Below are 18,483 nucleotides of genomic sequence, written 5' to 3'. Positions count from 1 at the left end.
GTGCCGGAATGTAAACAGACACATGACACACAACAGCCTGTTCCTCTTAAGGTGGAACGGAATATCTTAACACATCTTCTTCTTGTTGTTGTTTAGTCGTTTAGTTGTGTCTGACTTTTCGTGACCCCATGGACCAGAGCACGGCAGGCACTTCTGTCTTCCACTGCCTCCCGTAATTTGGTCAAACTCATGCTGGTAGCTTCAAGAACACTGTCCAACCATCTCGTCCTCTCTTGTCCCCTTCTCCTTGTGCCCTCCATCTTTCCCAACATCAGGGTCTTTTCTAGGGAGCCTTCTCTTCTCATGAGGTGGCCAAAGTATTGGAGCCTCAGCTTCACGATCTGTCCTTCCAGTGAGCACTCAGGGCTGATTTCCTTCAGAATGGAGAGGTTTGATCTTCTTGCAGTCCATGGGACTCTCAAGAGTCTCCTCCAGCACCAGAATTCAAAAGCATCCATTCTTCGGCAATCAGCAACTCTCCACTATGATCTGTTCATCTTGGGTGCCCTGCTTGGCATAGTTCATAGTTTCTCTGAGTTATTCAAGCCCCTTCACCATGGCAAGGCAGTGACCCATGAAGGGGTAATACATTCTACTCATGTAAAAACATGCTGATTCCCAGACCGTTCACTGGCCGGATTGAGAAGGTGATTGGGCCGGATCCAGTCCCCGGGCCTTAGTTTGCCTATCCATGGCCTGGACCAAGGAGTAGTGTGGGACTCCGCTAACTCTCTTTGTCTCTTTCTAGGTCCACACGGACAGCGAGTCCTCGTCGAACAGCCACAAGGAAATGCTGCCCAAACCCATCACCATCGTCACCAGTGAGTCCTCCTCCAGCTGCTACTTGCGGTCCCCGGTCTCCGAAGAGGCGCAGGGAGCAACGTCGAGCGGGCCGGTATGTGTCTGGGGCTGGGGTTATCTCTGGGGCTTCTTGGTTATCAGATGTGGTTATTTTGAGAAGCCCTTGCTGCTGTGGGGAGTACTCTTCAAACTATTTATTTATGTAATTACAGTGGTGCCCCGCAAGACGAACGCCTTGCAAGACGGAAAACCCGCTAGACGAAAGGGTTTTCCGTTTTGGAGGCGCTTCGCAAGACGAATTTCCCTATGGGCTTGCTTCGCAAGACGAAAATGTCTTGCGAGTTCCTGCGGGGGTTTTTCCCTTCCCCCCCTTTTCCTAAGCCCTAAGCCGCTTATCAGCTGATCCGCTAAAAGCCGCTAAGCCGCTAATAGCGCTAATCCGCTAAGCTGTCAATGGGCTTGCTTCGCAAGACGAAAAGACCGCTATACGAAGAGCCTCACGGAACGGATTAATTTCGTCTTGCGAGGTACCACTGTACAGTGGTACCTCGGGTTAAGAACTTAATTCGCTCTGGAGGTCTGTTCTTAACCTGAAGTACCACTTTAACTAATGGGGCCTCCCACTGCCACTGCACGATTTCTGCCCTCATCCTGAAGCAAAGTTCTTAACCCGAAGTACTATTTCTGGGTTAGCGGAGTCTGTAACCTGAAGCGTATGTAACCTGAAGTGTCTGTTAACCCGAGGTACCCCTGTATTCATTCATTCTTATACCCTGCCCATCTAACTGGGCTGGCGTCTTCCAATAAAATTACAGGGAAAACAACCACCACCACCATTAAAACCTTTCTGATTCAAGTGCAGTGCAGTATACAGTGGTACCTTGGGTTACAGATGCTTCAGGTTACATACGCTTCAGGTTACATAGGCTTCAGGTTACTGTTATGTACTGAAGTTCTCACCCTGGGCCAGCAGGGGGATACTGTAGATAGTTATGCAAATGAAGGATCGAAAGTGACATTCAGTGATTAGATAGTTTTAGAAAGTTGATACAGTAACGTGGTAAGGTAAAGGTAAAGGTACCCCTGCCCGTACGGGCCAGTCTTGACAGACTCTGGGGTTGTGCGCCCATCTCACTCAAGAGGCCAGGGGCCAGCGCTGTCCGGAGACACTTCCGGGTCACGTGGCCAGCGTGACATCGCTGCTCTGGCCAGAGCCAGAGCCACACACGGAAACGCCGTTTACCTTCCCGCTGGTAAGCGGTCCCTATTTATCTACTTGCACCCGGAGGTGCTTTCGAACTGCTAGGTTGGCAGGCGCTGGGACCGAGCAGCGGGAGCGCACCCCGCCGCAGGGATTCGAACCGCCGACCTTTCGATCGGCAAGTCCTAGGCGCTGAGGCTTTAACCCACAGCGCCACCTGCGTCCAGGCTGACTGAGCCCTTCAGTTCAGTTCTGTTCTGGCCTCTGAATAAAGAAGAGCTGTTTGAAGAATCGCTGTGTCGTCTGATATGTTCACCCACAACTTAACAGTTACAGACTCCGCTAACCCAGAAATAGTACCTCAGGTTAAGAACTTTGCTTCAGCATGAGAACAGAAATCATGCTCCGGTGGTGCAGCAGCAGCAGGAGGCCCCATTAGCTAAAGTGGTACCTCAGGTTAAGAACAGTTTCAGGTTAAGAACGGACCTCTGGAACGAATTAAATACTTTACCCAAGGTACCACTGTAGAATAGAATCAAAACGATTTTTTAAATTGCAGAATACGCTTAGATATTCCCAGAGCATTCCACAGTTCTGCACGGCATATTGTCGTGAGCAGAGCTTTTCAACTGACAGATATGAAAGATCAGAGAAGAGAAAGGCTTCTCTGTGCTGATGAGGAGATGAGTCTGTTTGCCTCGTTAGAACTAAAATAAATGAGATTGCAAGCAAGCTCGCACTTCTCATTGAGTTGTATACATAACTAAGGTACGTATGCAAGAGGCTTGTTTATAATTATGTTTGGGTATGATTCCTGTTCTTAGGTGCCTGCACTGTTTTATACTTTCTGTATGTCTTGTGACCATATTATAAAGCATTTGTGTTCTCTGTTACAAATCAAGCACTGCTAGGAGTGGCTTTCTTTTTTAATTTTTTTTTAAATCAAACTTTATTATACAGAAATATTAAAATACATAAAATATAAAACATTGCATTTCAGACAATATACAAAAGAATATAGAAGAAAAAGAAAAAAGAGAAAAGAAATAGAAAAAGAAATAGAAGATGGTTTTATTTACAATTAAAAAAGAACCTTCCAACGATACCCGTTGTATTATTTTGAGATTAGTTTTTTTAGTTTCCTGAAAATATTTTTCTCCGTTTTGATTCTAGTTTCCTCCGATAATACCTTATGTTACAAAACTCATTCAATATCTGCCATAAAGCTTTTGTTATCACAGTAACCTTTGAGATATTATTTGATTACTATCCATTCTTTATTAACATCTTGTATCAAGTTTCCTTCCACTAACCCAGTTATCCTTGCTAACTGTAGGTATTCTACCAATTCCGTCTGCCATTTGATTTTGGAGGGGATGGTTTCGCTTTTCCAATTTTTCGCAGTTAGAATCCTGGCATCAGTTGTGGCATGCATGAATAGTGGTCTAACCTTCTTCTTGATTTCCGTTGTCATGATTCCTAATAAGAAAGCCTCCGGTCTTTTAGTGAATGGGAGCATGAACATTTTTTTAAAAAAAAAACCTCATTATAAATGACGTCCAAGAATTTTTTAATCTTTTTGCACTCCCACCACATATGCAAGTATGTTCCAATTCCTTTTTTTGGCTTATTTTATGTTTCCCAGTTCTTAATACAGTGGTACCTCGGGTTAAATACTTAATTCGTTCCAGAGGTCCGTACTTAACCTGAAACTGTTCTTAACCTGAAGCACCACTTTAGCTAATGGGGCCTCCTGCTGCCACCGCATTGCTGGAGCACAATTTCTGTTCTCATCCTGAAGCAAAATTCTTAACCTGAAGCACTATTTCTGGGTTAGCGGACTTTGTAACCTGAAGCGTATGTAACCTGAAGCGTATGTAACCCGAGGTACCACTGTAAAACAAATTTGGTGGGGCACTCACAAATTTTGATCCTGAAAGTGAGGCCCAGAGGTAAACAGTTTGAGAGCCACCTGCTTTTAGGGATTTTGCATTTTAAGTGCTATTGGCGGTAGCACTTGCCTGGCTTTCTCCGCCCTGCTTCAGCTGTGCGATGAACACACCTGTGTCCTTTTTGCCCCCTTCTGCAGGTGCAGCCCCAGACCTTGCAGCAGCTGATGCTCCCCGACGAAGAGGAGCTGGAGAGCATCACCCCTTGCAAAGAGCTCTGGGTAACCAAAGGCTACGAGGACTACCGCCGGGCAGTGGTTCAGAAGCGGCAGATGGACCCGGACAAAATCGACATGTGCGTCCACTTCGAGAAGGGAGGCGGCGGCGGCAAGTCTCCGCGGGAGAAAGAGTACTGCTTGCCCCCCGGGGCCGAAGGGCGGCTCAAGGACCCCAAGGCCTCTCCGTCCTGCCACATCCACGGCGCCTCCTCGCCGCCGCGGCACAAGCCCCTGAAGGAGCAGCAGCAGCAGCAGGCGCCCCCCGGCGCGCCGGGTGTGGAGGAGGACACGGTGCCCTCCCGCTGCGTCTACTGCCGGGACGTCTTTAACCACGAGGAGAACGGGCGCGGGCAGTGCCAGGACGCCCCCGACCCCATCGGCCGCTGCGTCTACCAGTTCACCTGCATGTGGTGTGCGGAGAGCATGCTCTACCACTGCATGTCGGACTCCGAAGGAGAGTACTCGGACCCCTGCTCCTGCGACACCGGGCACCCGCACTTCTGCATCCGCTGGATGGCCCTCGTCACCCTCTCCCTCGTCGTCCCCTGCATGTGCTGCTACCTGCCCCTCCACGCCTGCCACACATGCGGCGAGCACTGTGGCTGCTGCGGCGGCAGGCACAAAGCGGTGCGGTGAGGAAGCCCCCGGAGGGGTTCGGCGCAGGGCACAAGGGTTTGGGCCGCCGAGGCGGCAGGCAGCTTGCCGATAAATCCAGAGGTTTGCTTAACAGGGGCCTGCTCCTCCCCGATTCCCTCTCCTTTTCCCTGCTCTTCTTAGGACACTTTAGGGGGGAAAGGGGGTGTGTGCGTTGTGTCCCCAGGCTGGCTGGCGGAATCCCCTTTTGTTTGTGCCCTCTCTCTTTTTGGAAACCCTTTTTTTCCGCAGCGTGTGGCGTGGTAAGTAGGGGAAATGGATGGCGACATCTCGCCCGCTCGGTGGTTGGGTGCTGTTCTGTTTAACACCTCTTTTGGGTGTTAAAACAACAACACATGGGGACTTAAGGAAAGAAAAGGAACTGCTTTAATATGGAAGAGAGAAGTGAATGAAGACCCTGAAAGAAAAGGGACTGGTGTCTGCCTGCTGACTCTGAGACTGCCCCCCATTTTCGTAGATGAGTGGTACCTGCAGCTTCCTTGAAATCAGCTCCGTGTTTGCAGAACTGCTACTGATTTTGAGGTGGGAAGAGGCAGGCCTAGGCAGTTTTGATTCCACCAAGCCAGAGGCAGCCCACCCCCTGCGTATTTGGAGGGGGGGCACTCCCAGCTGCTCAACAACAACACTTCCTTTACCCATTTTCATGTAGGGTTCCATAAACGGCAGGCGAGGCTGGATTCAGTTTGGAGAGGGATGTGGTTTGAGGGCAGCTGAACTTTCGTCTTCTTCACCACGGTCACCCCCAGAACCAACTCCCAATCACTTAGTATGAGCTAAACACACACACACAATCTATGTCCTTATAGGTTGTTTTGACCTATGGTGGTTGAGCTGGTTGAGGCTGATGGAAGCTGTCGTCCAAAACATCTGAAAGGCTCTTCAGGTTAGCAAAGGCTGGCCTATGGCATCTATATTCATAACAACAACAATTTATTATTTACAGTATATGCTGCCCATCTGACTGGATTACCCCAGGCACTCTGGGCGGCTTCCAACAAAATATTAAAAATGTAATAAAGCCCCAGACACTAAAAGCTTCCCTAAACAGGGCTGCCTTCAGGTGTCTTCTAAAAGTCAGGTGTTTATTTCCTTGACATCTGACAGGAGGGCGTTCCACAGGGAGGGCGCCACTACCGAGAAGGCCCTCTGTCTAGTTCCCTGCAACCTCACTTCTTGCAGTGAGGGAACTGCGAGGAAACCCTCGGAGCTGGACTTCAGTGTCCGGGTTGAGTGATGGGGTTGGAGATGCTCCTTCAGGTATACAGGGTCGAGGCCATTTAGGGCTTTAAAGGTTAGCACCAACACTTCGAACTGTGATCAGAAATGTCCTGGGAGATTTCTCTCCTGTGGGAGAGATTTGCTTTGCTGGGCCCCAGCTTGCAGTGAAACTTTTTCAGGGAGCGGATTCCAGAGGCAGCCCCACTCTCCTGCCTCAGATCTCTTGTTTCTAAAGGAGCAGATGGAAAACCAGGACCCCATTTCTCTTCAGGCTCAGCCAGCGTGGCTAGGAATGATGGGAGTTGTTGTCCAGCAACATCGCAGGGCTCCGGCCTTTGCCCTTCCTCTAGGCAGCACTGGTCAAACTTGCTGCCATTTGACTACAACTCCCATCATCCATGACCACTGGTCCTTCTAGCTAGGGATGATGGGAGTTGTAGTCCAGCAACAGCCGGGGGCACCCACATTTGAGAAACACGGCTAGCGCGATTCTTCAAAGCAACAGCTGACACCCTGGCTTCTCACTTCAGGCTGTGTTTGGCTTGGTGGGTCGGTCAGTGGGAGAGCACCTGTTCGGCAGGCAAAAGATCCCAGGTTCAGTCCCTGGCACCTCCCAAGTATAAAGCCGTTCCCAAAACCCCGGGGAGCCACTGGCAGTCAGTGTAAGTGCTAGAGAGATTGATGGTCTGGTGCTATAAGACAGCTTCCCTGGAGCCTGTGGAAACTGGTAGGGCAGAAAGCAGGGAGCTCAACAGTAGGGGGCGCCAGAGCCAAAGACAGCCACAGGCAGCTAACTCTAGTTTTGACCTCCCTGCTGTGTTCTACAAGGGCAACTCTGAGGCTGAGGAAATGGTTTTAAGTGATAATTGTAGGAAGCTGGAGGGCAGGCCGAAGTTTGGGGCAGTGCCCATCACTGCCCTAATTGACCAACCTCCAACAGGCAGTTTCCTAGGGTCCCCCTAAGCTGTACCACTCAAGCCAGGGGACAAATGTAAAAGGTAAAGGGACCCCTGACCCTAATGGTCCAGTCATGGCCGACTCTGGGGTTGCAGCACTCATCTCACTTTATTGGCCGAGGGAGCCGGGGTAGCAAGACTAAGCCGCTTCTGGCGAACCAGAGCAGCGACGGAAACGCCATTTACCTTCCCGCCGGAGTGGTACCTATTTATCTACTTGCACTTTGACATGCTTTCGAACTGCTAGGTGGGCAGGAGCAGGGACCGAGCAACGGTAGCTCACCCCGTCACAGGGATTCTAACCGCCAACATCCTGATCGGCAAGTCCTAGGCTCCGTGGTTTAACCCACAGCGCCACCCGCGTCCCAAATGCGCTATAGGCAAAACCCCAAGGAGGCGCAGCCATTTGCTGAAAGAGTGACTGGGGCAGGCCAGCCAGATGGGCGACATATAAAAATTTAATTATGATTATCCTAAGCATGGGCGGAGGTGGTAGCCCTGCCTTATGTTTATCCTTGGCTGCCCTGGTTGCTGAATGTTGACCCAGCCGAGCTGTCCTGGAGCTGCCAGCCTCAGTGTACGTAGTCTGGTTGGCACTTCCGGTGTTCATACCAGATAGTAGCTAATGCCTAGCAGAGGGCTGGTGCAGTTTGAAGGCAGGAGTTAAAAAATAGAGAGAGAAATAACTCCTGTACTTCCATCACTGCCTTGGTTCTGAAAATTAGGGGTGTTTTCTCAGTGCTTTATCCATTCTCTCCCTTTCCCCAAAGTCACCACTTTTTCACTGTGCTCTCTGGGCTTTCAGTTCCAGTTTTACAAAGTTTCAGGGGGGGAAACAATGGAGTCATGTGGACTAGATGCGTGGAACGCCAGCTGCCAGGACAGAACTGATCAGGGCTTTTCAGATGTCCAAAGATATCTCTCCGGCATCTCTCCATCTTTCTCCCTCCGTCGCTCGGCTTTTCAGCGTCTCTGCCAAGCCAGTGCCTCCTTCTCTCAGTCCTTGCAAAAAGAAAAATCGATTGGCCCAAATTTTAAAACGGTAGGGATTATGCAAAATAACCGAGGGTATGCAAATGTCAACCATTTGCGTCATTTCTTTCAAGGGCAAAATGTGGATTTCCTTCGTGCAAATGTGGGTGGTTGCTTCGAGATTTCGGCCCAGAAACTACATTGCTGTGTTAGAAGCCCAGGCAAAACAAGGATCTGCACTCAGATCTTTTCTAGCTTCTCAACAATCAGATCTAGACCTGGTTGTTGTTGTTTTTTTGAAAAAAGAAAATATTTGGGAAGATTCCCCCAAATCTGTTAATTGCTGGTTTTCTTCAACTGGAAATTAAAGGGGAGGAATACTGCCATTTTGAAAGCATTATTAGTTCTCCCGTTTTTACATTTCCACTGCAGAAATTGAAGAGGGGAGTCAAAAGAAAGACTTGACCCGAGTAATCTGCATTTCAGGGCTGGACAAGATGAACTTTCTGGGTCCCTTCCAAGCAAGCCCGTCTTACCCATTGAGGCTAGTGGCGCAGGGCGCCAGGGCGCCAAGTTCTGGAGGGCGCCAGGCGAGAGTCTGGGGAACACCAAACGAGCGCGCTGAGTGAGCGAGGCTGCGTACGCCGCTCCTGCCGAATGTCAGCTCGGTTTTTTCCCTTTTAGCCTGTGTTGTAAACAAAAATTGCCCTTTTCCCTTATGGGGTATCCAAGAGCCCATATAGAGTCCTTACATAGGTTCCCTATTGGTAGGAGAGAATAACAGAGGCCAACCAGAGAATATTGAGAAGCAAAGCAGCTAGTAAGCTTGATCTTTATTGATCTGTTGCAACAGGGTGCTCCCCTCACGCGCAGGAAAGGAGGAGGAACCCAGAAAAATGGCGTGCAAGGCCTTATAAAGACTTTTGAAATTGCCACCCTGTAGATCAAGACCACCCCCAGAAACATTATACTTACATCACAGAAGGGGTGTAACCTAAGACCACCCCTCAGATACATCACACCTACATCACAAAAAAGGCGGTCTAAACAGAAATTTGAATGTTGTTTTTCTCCTGTCGTTGTTTATCTCCTGTCTGGCAGGTTACTTGATTGGATTGCCTTGGGAGTCTGGCCATTCTTTTGTAGTGGTAAAATACTTATTTCCTGGGCCAGGTCACAGGCTCACACCCTATTCATAGCTTAAATGTGCCCTTAAGACAGGATTTGTGAGGAAAGAGACAATGGGGAGGTTTCCCTCTTTGACCTTGCAGAGAAAACATTTGCTCAGTTTAGGAATCAAAATGGTTCCAGGTCGGTCCTCCTGTGCTGATCTATGTACATGCGGTTATGAACATTACCATATATCTAAGACCTCAAAATTCCTATCACACCTGCAGGCGCCGAATTCTGCGGGGCACCAGGAGGCTAAAAGGGAAAAAAACGAGCCAACGCTTTGCCGGAGCGGCGCACGTGCCCTCACTCTCTCGGTGTGCTGCCTGCCGTGGCCACCGTGGCACGAAGCAGCCAGCTGTGCCAGAAGGCATTGCGTCCAGTCTCTGCCTCTTTTTTCCCCACCGGAGGAGCTGCCCTCCAACCGCTGCCCGCCTCCTCCATCCCTAAAAAAAAGGTCCATTCTGGGAAAGGGGGTGGCGCCGGAAGGATCTTTGCACCACGGCGCTAGATATGCGTAAGACGGCCCTGTTTCTACGTCTACCTTTTGGTAATTCTATGAACCAGATGTTTTTGGAGGGCCAAGGTTAGCTTGAGAGTTTAGGTGGTTTTCTCGGTCACTGCAGAAAAGTACAGAAAGCAAATCAAAGCCAGAGAAGAGACAATTTGAAGCATTTATCCCTTTTTCTTTCGTTCTCGCACACAGAATAAAAACCAATCACCAGTTTAGAGATTCCTTAGGACGCAGGGCTTTCTCTGTAACCCATTAGAAGCTTTAAGGAATGTAAAACGGAAACGCGAATCTATGTACTTCCTGGTTTGCTTTTGAGTGGTAACTGTTGGGGGCTTTATGGGATGTGCAGTCCATTTTAGGAGTGAATGGGACCGGAACTACATTTCCCAGGATGCACTTGTGTTGGCAGACCACACTACCCTTGATATATAAAGAGTGGCAAAGCTCTCCTTTTTCTTAACGCTGGAAAAGTAACTATGGTTTGGTGCAAGATATAGTAATGCTCTTTTAATAGGGATGCTTACGCAGACAGGGTTCGGTTTACAGGGTACATGACTGCCTTGATCCCCATGTTTTAAGTTATTTTCCTTTGGTCTGTATGTGTGCGAGTTTGTGTGTGCAAACTTTTTCTAAGGCTTTAATTCTGAGACTGAGCTGGACAAAAGGGAATGGCAGCTTATACAAAGAAAAAGGTGCTATGCCAAACTGGGAGGGGGAAAACAGGCACCGGGATTTTCCAATTTAATTGAATTTATAGATCCTTCCCTAGGTGTAATGGTGGATAAGTGTATGAGGTTTCTAGATGAGACATATCCCACTTCTAGCACCAATTATGAGAGGGCAGCATGGTTTCATTTCAAATACATTTTATCAGCTACTGCAATTTTCTTGGGGAAATAATGAATTTTGACAGATGCCAAACAAACTTTATTAAACAAGCAAACACGTTCCTGTTTCATCCTGACGATAGCATCAATATTTATTTCTGGACAGGAAATTTATTGCTACAGTCCTATATTTTCATCTCAGTCATTTTGCTATAGGTTCCCATTTTACTGACTGAGAAACTGAGGCAGAGCCACAGAGCAGAAAATTAAAGTGTTGCTAAGAAAACAGGTACTGTGTAATACTAAATAGATACAGATGAGAGGGGGGGCAGTTAAATCACTTGGCAGGCCACCTTAGCAGAGGTTTCCTGTTATAAATAAGAAATAAAAACCCTCTTTGAGCCTCTCAACCAACCACCAAGGAAGGAAATGCCACTGTCACACCCCAAAAAACACCGTCACTCAAAGAGGATCCTTAAACCAGAAATCTTGCAGAGGGTCTATTTTGAGGGACCTGTGTGAATGGAATGCTACCAAATTTCTCAAAATGCGTGAATTGCTTATCAAATTCATGAATGTTGATGCCACACGTATGCATTACAGAAGGCAGAAATCCAAAAGGGTGTTTTGAGTTGTGTGGAAAACACCCTAAAAGCACATAATGTGGGCATATAAACCTACAGAGGCACTGGGCATTGCCATAGGGTCAGTTTCACTCCCCGTCAAATACGGAAGACAGACTTCTAAGCATTTTTAATGCTAAATTTTAAAAAATTGCTGCTGTTTCCTGTGTGCTCATGAAAGCGTTGCTAAGCAGTTGCCTGTAAGCAACCCTCACCAAGACAATAGGGCAGGGGTCGGTAAAGTTTTTGAAGCTTGGGCCGTTTCACGGTCCCGCAGACGCCATGGTAGGCCAGAGTGTGTACGCATGCATGCGCAAACACTATTTCTTGCACAGTGGAGGCATACATAGCTTCCCATTGGCTGCAGGAAGTTCCTGCAGCCAATGGGAAGCCGGCCAGCGTCATTGAAGGCGGTCCCTGCTCCGCTCTGCGCCGGTTTAGCACAGTGCACAGGAGCCAACCTAATAATAATAATAATAATAATAATAATAATAATAATAATAATAAATTTATACCCCGCGCTCCCCAGCCAAGACCGGGCTCAGGGCGGCTAACAACCAATAATAAAAACAAGTTGATTAAAATACAATTTTTAAAAAAACAACATTACAACAGTAAAACATTAAGATGCAGCCTCTTCACAGGAGGAGAAAGGAAAAAGAAAGAGGGGGAGGGAATCAAATTGAATCCAAGCCAAAGGCCAGGTGGAACAACTCTGTCTTACAGGCCCTGCAGAAAGAAATCAGATCCCGCAGGGCCCTGGTCTCGTGAGACAGAGCGTTCCACCAGGCCGGAGCCAGTGTTGAAAAGGCCCTGGCTCTAGTTGAGGCTAATCTAACTTCCTTAGGGCCCGGGACCTCTAGGGTATTGCTATTTATGGACCTTAAGGTCCTCCATGGGGCATACCGGGAGAGGCGGTCCCGTAGGTACGAGGGTCCTAGGCCGTGAAAGGCATTAAAGGTCAAAACCAGTACCTTAAATCTGGCCCTGTACTCCACCGGGAGCCAGTGCAGCTTGAAAAGCACTGGGTGAATATGCTCCCATGGCAGGGACCCCATGAGGAGCCTCGCTGCAGCATTCTGCACCCGCTGGAGTTTCTGGGACAGCTTCAAGGGCAGCCCCACGTAGAGCGAATTACAGAAGTCAAGCCTGGAGGTGACCATCGCATGGATCGCTGTGGCCAGGTCGGGGCGGGAAAGGTCAGGGACCAACTGCTTGATGCGGCTAAGGTGGAAAAATGTCGCCTAGCGGGTGGCGGGGGTCCATGGGCCAGTTAAACAACCCCCCCAGGGGCCGCTTGTGGCCCATGGGCCTTCGGTTGTCGACCCCTGCAATAGGGTGTGCTTTAAGGCTTATTGCAGATGAGGAATCCTAACTAAACAGCTGCCTCTGGCCCCGGAGGGTGGAAATATTTGCTGGGGCTCAAATTGCCAGAGTACCACCACCCTCCGTTGGCACAAATCACCCAGAGTCAGCTGGAGAGAATTCTCTGCTTGCAATCTCTGTAGCGGGTGGTCCTTTGCAGAGAAACCACAAAGGCTCCCTGCCCCAAAGAGCATACAGTCAAACGTTAGGACAGGTTTAAGGGGCCGTCACAGGAAAGGACCCATGTTTGTCCTTCCCAAATCCCAGAATTGGGGCTGCCAGTCCCTCCCATTAATGAACCGGCTCCTGATCATTTCATGCAACGACGTTTGCATGGGATGAATTGTGCCCTGTGGATTCGATCTCTCTTTTCTCCTGCTCCATCTGCCATCCCAGGGTGTCAAAAGCAACTCATCCCATCCCTTCTCTCAGCTCTGCCTCTTGTTTCGTTTTCAAATTTCACACCCGAGTCCGGGGCCAAATGGCTAGTGGCTGGAGTACCTTGCATGTGTGAGTGTGGGTTTTGAAAGTTTGCACTTAGGATCGGGCTTCACAGCTGCAAACACAAAACCATGGGCAGAGGGAGAATTTGCAAAAAGGAGTATTATATCGTGTTGCCTGGGGTTCTTTTCATTCTGTTTTATATACTTAAAAGGAGGGGGTTAATGGAAACCAAAACAGATGAACGTGGGGTGGGGGGAGGGGAATACTATTACAACCATAATCCTAATTTCAAGGAATTTTTTGCGGTTGCCAATTTGATTCCCCATCCCCACCCCACCGTTTTAAGTATTTTATCACATTTGTATATTCAATATTGTAATTTCTGTGTATTTAAAAAAAAAAAATTTAAAAAAAAGAGCGGTACCGAGGACACTGGAAGAGAATGCTCTATTATTAAAAATATGTACGTTGTAAATTTAAAAAACACAGAGAGAGACAGAGAGAAACAGAGACTGAAAAACAACCTGGTGTTCAGTTATTTTCTTGTTCTCGTCGGGTAAGGAGGGTATGGATGGTTTCTCTAATTCCTTTAAAAAATAAATAACTGGCGGTCATTGTGGGGTATTTACAATGCAGTCACACCAACAATGCGTGTTTGCTAGATAGACACATGATCGGAGCTGAAGCTCAGAGTTTTCCTCTATGTTTGCTAGAGAGAATACTGTGATAGACTCCCACTGTGTATATCTAACAAATATATCCTCTCATAGCATCTATAAAAAGGTAAAGGGACCCCTGATCATTAGGTCCAGTAGTGGCCGACTCTGGAGTTGTGGCGCTCATCTCGCTTTATTGGCCGAGGGAGCCAGCGTACAGCTTCCGGATCATGTGGCCAGCATGACTAAACCGCTTCTGGCAAACCAGAGCAGCGCACGGAAATGCCGTTTACCTTCCCGCCGGAGTGGTACCTATTTATCTACTTGCACTTTGACGTGCTTTCGAACTGCTAGGTTGGCAGGAGCAGGGACTGAGCAATGGGAGCTCACCCCGTCGCAGGGATTCGAACCGCCAACCTTCTGATCGGCAAGTCCTAGGCTCTGTGGTTTAACTCACAGCGCCACCCGCGTCCCCCATAGCATCTATACACATCCCTATAATAGAGTGCACAAGGAAGAGGAAATGTAATCTCATCCACTGTGTCATATGTATTGGGTTGCAGGTTCCTATCTGTCAAGAGTAGATCCACTGGAATTAATAGCCCTATGTCATGTCCATTAATATCAATGAGTATACAGTGGTACCTTGGTTCTCAAACTTAATCCGTTCGACTCCCGAAACAGTTCAAAAACCTGGATGCGGCTTCCGATTGGCTGCAGGAGCTTCCTGCACTCAATCGGAAGCCGTGTCGGACGTTCGGCTTCTGAAAAATGTTCTCAAACTGGAACACTTTCGGGTTTGCGGTGTTTGGGAGCCGATTTGTTCAGGAGCCAAGCCTTTTGAGTACCAAAGTACCACTGTACTCTGTGATTAATGTTGGATACAGCCCAGTTTCACATACAGTGGTACCTGGGGTTAAGTACTTAATTCGTTCTGGAGGTCTGATCTTAACCTGAAACTGTTCTTAACCTGAAGCACCACTTTAGCTAATGGGGCCTGCCGCGCCGCCGGAGCACAATTTCTGTTCTCATCCTGAAGCAAAGTTCTTAACCCGAGGTACTATTTCTGGGTTAGCGGAGTCTGTAACCTGAAGCGTATGTAACCCAAGGTACCACTGTATTTGGCACTTTTAGAGAGTGAGGCTACACCCAGACATTTAACCCTGGAAACTGTACCCCCTCACATGGCTACAATTCCCAGCGCCCGTAACAAACTCCAGTTCCCAGGTTTCTGTTGGGGGTGGAGCAATGTGCTTTAAAAATATGGTTATGTGCCCAGCCTATGGCTGCAGTCCTAACTCCACTCACCTGGGATTCAGACCCATGCCCTCAAAAAGAAGGGGAAGACTCGCTTATCTTTTCTTTATCTTGTAACATTTAAAACTCTTAAACCTTCCTCCTTTGCCTCCCCCAAAACCTGGGCAGAGGGAGTGCAGCTGACATTCCCTTGGTGTAGAGTAGCATAGTGCCACGAAAGACTGTTTAGTGTCAGCCAGCAGTGGCGTAGCGTGGGTTGTCAGCACCCAGGGCAAGGCAAGTAATTTTTGCCCCCTAACCCGTGGATTTGTGCCCCCTAACCCTAACCCCCAGATGTTGCGCCCGGTGCGGCCGACCCCCCCTGCACCCCCCACACGACGCCACTGTCAGCCAGCCTTGCAAATAAATCCGTACATGTTACTAGGCCACAAGAAAATGGTACCGTATTTTTTGCTCTATAAGACTCACTTTTTCTCTTCTAAAAAGTAAGGGGAAATGTTTGTGCGTCTTATGGAGCGAATGCAGGCTGCGCAGCTATCCCAGAAGCCAGAACAACAAGAGGGATTGCTGCTTTCACTGCACAGCGATCCCTCATGCTGTTCTAACTTCTGGGATTCAGAATTTTTTTTTTTTCTTATTTCCCCCCTCCAAAAACTAGCTACGTCTTATGGTCTGGTGCATCTTATAGAGCGAAAAATACACTATTTACAGCAATTAGAAGACTAACAAAGTTTACTGTGGCATAAGCTTCCCCTTTATTGGATGAATGGCATGCAAAATAGTGGTTGGATTGTAAGCAGTGCCGTCAGAAATGCAAAGGTACAACAACTGACCGCTCAGTTACAGCAGCCTTCTGTCAGTTGTTTTTTTTAAGGCGGGGTACTACAACTCCCATCAGCCCCGGGTAGCATGGGATCTGTAGTAAAGGTAAAGGTACCCCTGCCCGTACGGGCCAGTCTTGACAGACTCTGGGGTTGTGCGCCCATCTCACTTAAGAGGCCAGGGGCCAGCGCTGTCCGGAGACACTTCCGGGTCACGTGGCCAGCGTGACATCGCTGCTCTGGCGAGCACGGAAATGCCATTTACCTTCCCGCTGGTAAGCAGTCCCTATTTATCTACTTGCACCCGGGGGTGCTTTCAAACTGCTAGGTTGGCAGGCGCTGGGACCGAGCAATGGGAGCGCACCCGAACACGGGGATTCGAACCGCCGACCTTTCGATCGGCAAGCCCTAGGCGCTGAGGCTTTTACCCTCAGCGCCACCCGCGTCCCATGGATGTCCCATACAAAAGCTGCAGAGCACCATGTTGGTCAAGCCTGAATTGTTTATTATTAAATCTGTATAGTGCCCTTCATCCAAAGAGCACAACATAAAATATAGCAAGAACGAATGCAGCAACAACAGGTGATTTGGTAATTCTTAGCTAATTAACCTCCATAGTGGGTCGAGGAACACTTGCTGGTCCTCCCCCGAGTAGACCCATTGAATGGACATTATTAACTTAGGGCAGTGGTTCTCAAATGGTTTTCTGGGGGCCACACATTCAGAATAAATATTTGCTTGCACCGATTTGCCACACTGATTTTTTAATACCATCAAACACAACTACTTTATAATATGGGATACGCAGAAACCATAAAACAGTGCAGCTACGTAAGATCAGGAAGCATTCTCAAAATATATAAACAAGCCTTTTAAGTATGTATACAAACTCAGTGAGAGCTGCGAGCTAGTTTTTGCCAGGTAATCTAATTTATATTAGGTCTAATTTGAGATAAACAAGCACTCATCTCCTCATCAACACAAATAAGCCTTTCTCTCTTCTGATCTTTCATATTTGTCAGAGTTGAAAAGCCCTCTTCGCAAAAGTATGCCGTGGAGAACTGTGGAAGAATAGCCAATGATCTTGAAGAGAGGCATGGATACTGTTTCTGGTTGTATATCCAAAAATAAAAATTATTTTGATACTCTGCTATACTAGGTAAAGGTAAAGCACTGAAATGTTTAAATGTAACCTTGATTGTCTTTGGATCTTCCTACCCCAACCTCTGAGAACCACTGACTGAGGCTCATGAATTTCAGTGGAGTAGTTACCTAGTTAGGTACAGCCCATTGTCTCCATGCAGACCCAGATGAATAGAACTTCTCAATGCAGCTTCTCTCTTTTTTTAAAAAAAAAAAAATATTTATTACTTTTAAACCTTACAAAAAGGAGAAAAGAAAAAAGAAGAGAAACAGCAAAAGAAAGAAAAAACAATACAGTACAATATATAAACAATACACGACACAACATTAACACATTAAACAAAACAAGACAGAGCCAAAACAATTCAAAAACACACATCATACCATTTCAATACCCTCTCTTTCATTCCCTTGTTTCATCGACCTCCTCTCACCTCCCTTTTTGTATTCCATTTCTATTAATTATTTCAGCAAATCCTTTCCATCTTTCTCTATTTTCTCATCATCATCCAGCAGTTTCAGCTTGGGAAGGAAGCCCGTTGTCCTAGAAATCTTCCCTTTCCTCATGTGTAACCACCTTCACACCCTCCAACATTTCTCTGACGGAAATAGGGATGTCCCATCCCATAAGGATAATTTTACTATTTATACCCCACGCATCTCATTGGGTTTCCTCAGCTACTCTGGGCAGCTTCCAACATATATAAAAACATAATAAAACATGGAACATTAAAAAAACCTTCCCCATACAGGATTGCCTTCAGACAGCTCAGGGGTTAGATAACTCCAAACCCTCCCAACATTTCTCCAATGAAAATAGGGACGTCCTAAGGAAAAGCGGGACATTCTGGGATCAAATCAGAAACCGGGACAGCTTCACTACATCAGGGACGTCCCTGGAAAATAGGGACACTTGGAGGGTCTGCAATTCAGATGAGGAGAGGAGCATCTTGGTACAAAATGGGACACAACAGGATTTTTGCTGCTGCTTGAAATTATACCCACTAATGCACCGAATCCAACCTAAGCAGACTTACACTTGAGGAGTACATCTTACTTTTTATGTATTGAATTTGTTTACCGCCCTTCACCCGAAGATTGCAGGGCGGTTCACAACATAAAAATGCAAAATGGAAGCACAAAATACATCATAAAGCAAAAGCGAAACTAGCCAGTAATACAGGCTCCCCTCCCCCCGTGCTTGGACTACTGCAATGCGCTCTACGTGGGGCTACCTTTGAAGGTAACCCGCAAACTACAACTAATCCAGAATGCGGCAGCTAGACTGGTGACTGGGAGCGGCCGCTGAGACCACATAACACCGGTCTTGAAAGACCTACATTGGCTCCCAGTACGTTTCCGAGCACAATTCAAAGTGTTGGTGCTGACCTTTCAAGCCCTAAACGGCCTCGGTCCAGAATACCTGAAGGAGCGTCTCCACCTCCATAATTCTACCCGGACACTGAGGTCCAGCGCCAAGGGCCTTCTGGCGGTTCCCTCACTGTGAGAAGCCAAGTTACAGGGAACCAGGCAGAGGGCCTTCTTGGTAGTGGCGCCCTCCCTGTGGAACGCCCTCCCATCAGATGTCAAAGAGAAAAAACAACTACCAGACTTTTAGAAGACATCTGAAGGCAGCCCTGTTTAGGGAAGCTTTTAATGTTTGATGTACAGTGGTACCTCGAGTTCAGTACTTA

At 47.7% G+C, this 18,483-nt stretch overlaps 1 protein-coding gene and 1 long non-coding RNA gene across 5 annotated transcripts in view; one reads left to right on the top strand and one right to left on the bottom strand.

Annotated features, from left to right (window-relative positions):
* SPRED3 (sprouty related EVH1 domain containing 3) overlaps positions 1-5,072 on the top strand; it is a 37,324-nt gene extending 32,252 nt beyond the window's left edge. For all 4 annotated transcript variants that reach the window (XM_083754076.1, XM_083754077.1, XM_083754079.1 and 1 more), the window contains exons 5-6: positions 749-895; positions 4,092-5,072. In XM_083754076.1, coding sequence (XP_083610202.1) covers positions 749-895; positions 4,092-4,805 — 861 coding nt within the window. In that variant the 3' untranslated portion in view covers positions 4,806-5,072. The remainder of the gene's footprint in view (positions 1-748; positions 896-4,091) is intronic.
* LOC310851820 overlaps positions 1-18,483 on the bottom strand; it is a 626,966-nt gene that overhangs the window by 433,867 nt on the left and 174,616 nt on the right. The gene's annotated exons all lie outside the window — the stretch shown is intronic.

This window comes from Podarcis gaigeae (assembly GCF_964106915.1).
Source record: "Podarcis gaigeae genome assembly, chromosome: 8".
In the NCBI taxonomy this organism is placed as follows: Eukaryota; Metazoa; Chordata; class Lepidosauria; order Squamata; family Lacertidae; genus Podarcis; species Podarcis gaigeae.
The sequence above is the reverse complement of the archived record's forward strand: the minus strand, read 5'-3'. Positions and strand labels throughout refer to the sequence as shown.